Source organism: Monodelphis domestica, chromosome 3 (genome assembly GCF_027887165.1).
Source record: "Monodelphis domestica isolate mMonDom1 chromosome 3, mMonDom1.pri, whole genome shotgun sequence".
Taxonomy (NCBI): Eukaryota; Metazoa; Chordata; class Mammalia; order Didelphimorphia; family Didelphidae; genus Monodelphis; species Monodelphis domestica.
In genome coordinates, this window is record NC_077229.1 from 62,049,751 (window position 1) to 62,056,528 (window position 6,778).

General features: G+C 44.9%; 1 protein-coding gene across 2 annotated transcripts; it reads left to right on the plus strand.

Annotated features, from left to right (window-relative positions):
- Nucleotides 1-488: 488 nt before the first annotated feature.
- On the plus strand, nucleotides 489-5,750 carry TRAPPC5 (trafficking protein particle complex subunit 5). 2 transcript variants are annotated; one of them, XM_007489541.3, is made up of 2 exons: nucleotides 489-617; nucleotides 4,184-5,750. In XM_007489541.3, the coding sequence occupies exon 2, from the start codon at nucleotides 4,233-4,235 to the stop codon at nucleotides 4,797-4,799; it is 567 nt and encodes a 188-aa protein (XP_007489603.1). In that variant the 5' UTR covers nucleotides 489-617; nucleotides 4,184-4,232; the 3' UTR covers nucleotides 4,800-5,750. The 2 variants fall into 2 exon arrangements, with proteins under 2 accessions (XP_007489603.1, XP_007489604.1); XM_007489542.3 differs by having other exon boundaries at nucleotides 559-686.
- The last annotated feature ends 1,028 nt before the right edge of the window (nucleotides 5,751-6,778 follow it).

The window sequence follows — 6,778 nt, forward strand, 5'->3', positions numbered from 1 at the left end:
GCATCGGCTTCCACTTAAATCTCCTTCACTCACAAATGTCTTTGTGCACACTCATCTATACACCATAGATGAAAACGCACAAAGACAATCGTCATCCTCGGTTACCGAGAGACGACTACTATAACTATAACTAAAATAAGGAGGTTGGACTGAACCACATTTTTAAAAATAATTTTTGAAGATTTTATTTAATTAGGTGATTTAGAATATTTTTCCATGGTTACAAAACTCATGTTCTTTCCCTGCCCTTCCCCCCTCCCGTATCTGACGGCAGTTCCATTGGGTTTAACATGTGTCATGGATCAAGACCTATTTCCATATTATTAATTTGCACTAGGGTGATCTTAAACCACAGTTTTCTTAAGAACACCTCTCTCCTGCGCTTGCGCTCTTCTCTCTTTCATCAGGGCGGCTCCCACTGAGACTTAGGAGACCTCACTCCTGCGCCTGCGCTCTCGGATCAGGGCTTTTAATGCTTGACTCTCACCTCCCTCCTCCCGTAGGGTGGGGCCTCAGCTCGACTGACAGTTCTGTCTGCGCCTGCGCCCTTCCTAGTCTTTTACGGCGGCCGTAAAGCGGCTCTGATTTCGGCTTCGGCTTTGGCTTCGAAGCGCTTGGTGAGTCTTCTCAGTCCTCGGTCCTCTAGTCTACACTTGTCTTGATCTCCCTTCCTCATGCGACGCCAGGTGGGGTTTTCACGGGCTAGGGAGCTAGCCCGATTGGTTGAGTCCTCTGAGCTGTGCTGCTTGGGTTAGCCTCTGCCTGTTTCTGGGCCGCCGGCTTGCCCTGGAGAATCTCCAAGCATCTCTCCAGCTTTGGGGGGAGGGGCTGGAGAGTGTAGGTGGGGTCATATCCTGTGTCCAGGGACCATTCTGAGACCCAGCACTGGGGGGCGGGGAGGGTGCGCCACAGATGTCAGCATTCTTAGAGGCTTATATTTAGAGGTGGAAGGGACCTCACAGAGGTCATGGAGCCCACCCACCTCTTATTTCATAGATGAAGAAATTGAGTCCCAGAGAGGTCAAGGGATTTATGTCAAAATTTGAATCTGGGACCCCCGTGGGGTGGGAGTAGGTTGGAAGGGTCGTCCCAAGGACTGAGGCTAGGAATTAATGAAAGATCTACGCCAGGGCTGAGGAGTCCTCGACTTGGGAATCTATAAGGTCTTTCCTCTCTCTCTTTGCCTGAGAATCGAGATGTGTGTTGACTCTTTTTAACCCTTACTGTCTGACCTAGCAACAACTTTTAAGAAAGGCGGGCTAGGGCCAGGCAAACAGGGCTAAGTAACTTGCCTAGGGTCACACAGCTGAGATCATATTTGAATTCAGGTCCCCATACCTGCATGATCAGACTGGTAGTCTGCCCATTGTGCATGCTCCCATACTAGCTGCTCCCATACTCTTTTTCTTTTTTTAAAAACTCTTACCTTCTGTCTTGGAATTATTACTAAATATCCCTTCCAAGGCAGAAGAGCAGTAAGAACTAAGCTGTTGGGGTTAAGTAACTTGCCCAGGGTCACACAGCTGGGAAGTTGTTTCTATCCATGTCCTCCTGACTCCAGGCCTAGTGCTCTATCTACTGGGCCACCTTTGCAATGACTTTCAATTGGGAAGATTTCCTGTTCAGTTACTGGTCCTCCCTTCTCTGTCCTCTTCTCTGGATCCCCAGGGACCTTCCAATTTGGAGTCAGGAATATGAAAGTTCAGATCCTGCCTTAGACATTTCCCATTTTCAAGACTAAGCAAGTCACTTAGACTCTGTCTCAATTTCCTCATCTGTAAAATGGGGATAGGAATAGCACCTACCTTGCAAGGTGGTTGTGAGGACCAAATAAGATAATTTGTAAAGCATTGTACAAACCTTAAAGTGTGAGATAAATGCTAACTATTATTATTGTTGTTATCATTTATCTAGTCTTCAAGGACTTGTGATTGATCTTGAACTAGTCTAACTTGTGACAGAGATAAAGTCTTTGTAGGGAGTGTCTTGAGCAGCAGTAAGACTGGGAAAAAAATAATTCCCATTCACTATGTACTTCTTTATATTTAGCTATAGGTTAGCCTTTTATTTATGTTTTTTTTATTTTTACAACTATTCCCTTCTGTCTTAGAATCACTACTGCATATTGGTTCCAAGGCAGAAGAGTGGTAAGGGCTAGGCAATGGGGGTTCAGTGACTTGCCTGGGGTCACTTGACTAGGAAGTGGCTGAGACTAGATTCAAACCCAGGACCTCCCATCTCTAGTCTTGGCTCTCAATACACTGAGCAGCCCAGCTGTCCCTAGATTGGTCTCTTAGCTGTAGACATCCATCCCCAACTCTACCGAGCAAGCCTATCTAGCTAGGTAAGACTTGCCAGTGCTTGTGCATTTTATTAGCATAGCTTTGGAGAACTCAGAGACATTTCCATGCCATGATGGTGGTTATAATAATAATAGTTCACATTTCAAAATATGAACTATTTCATATTTCACATAGTTCACATTTCAAAAATGAGTTGCCATTTATAAAGCATTTTCTTTACAATAACCCTGGGAAGGGACAGCTGTGTGACACAGTGGATAGAGTGTCAGACTTGGAGTGAGAAGGCCTTGGGTTCAAATATGGCCACAGAAACTTCCTAGCCGTGTGACTCTGGGCAAGTCATTTAATCCTGGTTGCCTAACCCTTACTACTCTTCTGCCTTGGAACCAATACTTAGTGTCAATTCTAAGACAGAAGATAAGAGTTTTAAAGAAAAAAAATTCTGGGAAATGGGAAACAGTTAATAATTTAATAGCTAGCATTTGTAGAATCTTTTAGGGTTTACAATGATATCTCATTTGATCCTTACAACAATTTTGGGAAGTAGATGCTTTTAATTTCCCTAGTTTACAGATGAGGAAATTCAGTTGCCCAGGGTCAAGTAGCTATTAAGTGTCTGCTGCAGGATTTGATATCAAGTCTTCCTGATTTCACATCCTGTGCTCTTTGCACTGAATCGCCTATAGGTAATATGCATATAATTATCTTCATTTTGTAGAGAACAGAACAGAGGCCCAGAAAGATATATGTGGCTAGATAGTGATTTGTATGAGGCTTTTAAGTGAACTGAAAATTCAGTGTGAGGCAATAACCTGACTTGACAGCCAGAAGTGAGGTCACTGAGAAGCATAGTGTCCAGAATTCAGTTCAGTTCTGTGCAATAAGCATTTATTAAACAACTAGTGTATTCTAGGAATTGGGGGATATGAAGACAAAAAAGTGATATAGGCCTGCCATGGTCAGGCCATTTCTATAGAACATTATGTCCTCAATGTTCTGGAGCTACTTTTTATGAAAGACATTGGCAAGTTGACCAAAACTAGTTCAGATGGCTTCTCCCTAAAGGTGACCCAATTTGGTCATATTCTCATTGCTCTAAGTACCTTACACTGATAAAATTTAGAGATGCTTGTAACAAGTGAGGGCATGTTTAGAGAAAGTGACCATGGTGGTAAGGCAACTAGAAATGATGCCATGCAGGTGTTAGAGGAAAAAACTGGGTATGTTTGACCTAGAAAAGAGAAGACTTGGGGTTGATGGAATACCTGGTTTTGAGCATACAAAGAGGCAGCATGATATGATGGGTGGAGAGCAGAGATTAAAGTTGGGAAGACCAACCTTTGTTCAGATGTGGCCTCTAGTATTAGCTGTGTGATCCTAAGGCTAACTTGGGTTCTAGTCTGAACTGGTAGAGGCAGTTTGGTAATGGAGTTGCTCTGATGAACTGGTGCTCTGTGTATTCATGTCTCATGAGGAAGGGATTAGACTTATTCTATTTGGCCCCAGAGAACAGAATGAGGAGAAGGAGGTGAATGTCCCAGAGAGGCAGATTTGGATTCAGTGTAAGGAAAAATTTCCTAATAATGAGAGCTGTCCAAGAGTAAACTGGGCCTCTCCAATTTGGAAGGTAACATATTACATACATGTAGATCATCATTAGAGGCCAGATCACCATTTGCCAAATGTAATGTCCTGGGGAGCCTTGTTTGGGATTGAGTTGGACTAGATACTTTTAAGGTTCCTTCCAGTTTTATGATTCTGTGGAAAGGGCTTGTTCCAGGTCCCATAGGGAATTAGAAGAGCTTGGAGCTAGAACCTAAGTATTCTGACTTCCAGCTCAGGACTCTTTTTCTTACACTATTGCTTCTCCTCCATTACAGACCCCTCCATACCTTCTGGCCTCAAGGTTTTTCCCACCACCTTGAGGTCATGGATGCACGGTTTACTAGGGGGAAGTCGGCCATCCTGGAGCGGTCACTTGCGAGGCCCAAGACGGAAGTGAGCCTGAGTGCATTCTCCCTGCTGTTTTCTGAGCTGGTTCAGTATTGCCAGAATCGTGTGTACTCCGTGGCAGAGCTTCAAGCGCGGCTGGCAGAATTGGGCCAGCAGGTAGGCGCTCGAGTGCTGGATGGCCTGGCCACTCGGGAGAAGGGCGGCCGACGGGAGACAAGGGTACTGGGTGCACTGCTCTTTGTCAAGGGTGCAGTATGGCGAGCGCTCTTTGGCAAGGAGGCAGACAAGCTGGAACAAGCCAATGATGATGACAAGACCTACTACATCATCGAGCGTGAACCACTCATCAACACCTACATCTCTGTGCCCAAGGAGAACAGCACTCTTAACTGTGCCAGCTTCACAGCAGGTGTAGTTGAAGCTGTCCTCACCCACAGTGGCTTCCCTGCCAAGGTCACTGCCCATTGGCACAAGGGTACTACTCTCATGATCAAGTTCGACGAGGCTGTCATTGCCCGGGACCGGGCCTTAGATGGCCGCTGAGCTGAGGACAGGCTAGAGGAGAAGAGGGCCAGGCCCTTCTTCATACCTTTGAGCCATGGCCCTTTTTATTCCTGGATTGTTCCCATTGCCAGATGAACAACCCCCCTGCCCTAGGCTTTCTACCATGATGTGAACCCTCATCACTTTTCCTGGCTCTTGACTCTCTCTATTGATTCTGGTTCCAGGGAGTATATTCCCTGGTGTGCTCAGGGAATAAGGAGCTCAGGTTTCTCTAGGCTTGGCCAGGCTAACCTCCGTAGTCTGGGTTTGGCCTGTTTTTATTTTTTTTTTTCTGTGTCATCTCCTGGATGGTATGGACATGAATGGGGGTGGGTCTATTCCTATTATCCTGGCTTCCCTTAACCTTTGACTCTTCTCTGCCTGTTTTCTTGGGGGTACTCAGGGTAGGGGCTTCTGTACACTGTCCATTGGGGAAACAGTGAAACTAACCAGGGAAGACAGGTAATTTCCCTTGAAGAAATTCTGCAGTCCTCTTGCCCGGACCCTTATTTGCTCTTCTGAAGCAGTGTCTAGGGGTATCTATTTCAATGATGCCCTGGTTGATTTCCTGTGGGTGGGGTCCCATGTTCTATCCTATGACATATTGGCTAGGGATCAGAAACTGCACCTGTTCCAGTGGTTCATACTCCATCTTGAGTAGGGATAGTACCTAGCTTCCCCCTCATACCCTTTATCAGCCCCAAACCTGGCCCATTCTTTTAGTGGATATTATACAGTCAGCTGCAGAAGGTTTGGGTTTCCATTCCAGTTCTAGAGAAGGAATAGGGTCAGATTTTTAATTAAGTTTATCCTCTTTCCTTTTCAGTTCCTTTCCCTTTTCCACTTCAATTTTGGGTGATAGTTCATTCTTCATGTTTTCTTTTGGGGCTCTGAGGACAGTGAATTGCTGCTATAACAGTATGCCTCTCATTAAAGCCAAGTGTTCCTGGAGATTTGCTGTTGTCTTTTTCTTTCTTTGATCACCTCACACAAAGCAGAGCTTACCATGCCTCCCATGGCACCTGCCTCCTCTTCTTTTCTTGCCCTCATGTTGTAATGTGGAAATTTAAGGCTTCTAGGAGAAGGTTATAATATAGTAATGGTTACAAATGTGGCTACAAGATTTATATAATATTTAACAATGGCCGCCAAGGAATTTACTTATGAAATTCCTAAAATGAAACACTCAAGTCAGAATGAAGTTTATGGAGGTTTAATCACACTGGGAGTGGGGAAAAGGTTAGGGAGAGAAGGAGAGAAGAGAAAAAGGGAAAGAGGCTACTCAACCTCTGACCAAGGCAGAGGGAGTTTAGGCCTAAAGGCCCTGGTGGAAAGAACCAGTTCTTAACTCACGTGACCGATCTGAAGGAAAGCTGTCTGCGGGCGTCCTCTCTCTCCAAGCTCCTAACACCCACTCCCCTCTAGCTCTCTCCACAGGAAGTTCCGCGAATTCCAGAGGCTGTTCCCTACCTCACTTCCTGTGTCTCACAAATCCAATGGTTGGCTCTAGCTTGGCTTAGGACAGCCCAGGTGGGCAGTTAATTATTTCTGATTAGTCATTGACTAGCGCATGCCCGTGTAGGTGGGTGTGCACAATTTTTGGGTGCTAGACCAAGATGGAGACTTTTAAAATTCACAATCCCCCCTGATGATGATTGGGAGACTAGTCTCCCCAATTGATCACTAAACATAAGCATATTGCACCCCAAAAATTTCTAACTATATGTGTATACAAAAATTTTTTCTGCCCACTAAGAGGAAAATTATAATAGTTGTAAATATGGGGAAATAGAGGAGAGAGAGAAAGACAGCAAACCAATGTTTTGCTGGGCGCATTGACAAAAGCCAATTAGGGGGCAGTCCCCTTTGGCATAAGAGTGTACATTCAAAAAAATGTTCAATCAACCACACCCCAAGGTTCATTCTGGATCTTCCTGTAGTGAAAAGGTTTAGATATCTTTCTGCAAACAGTTCATTCT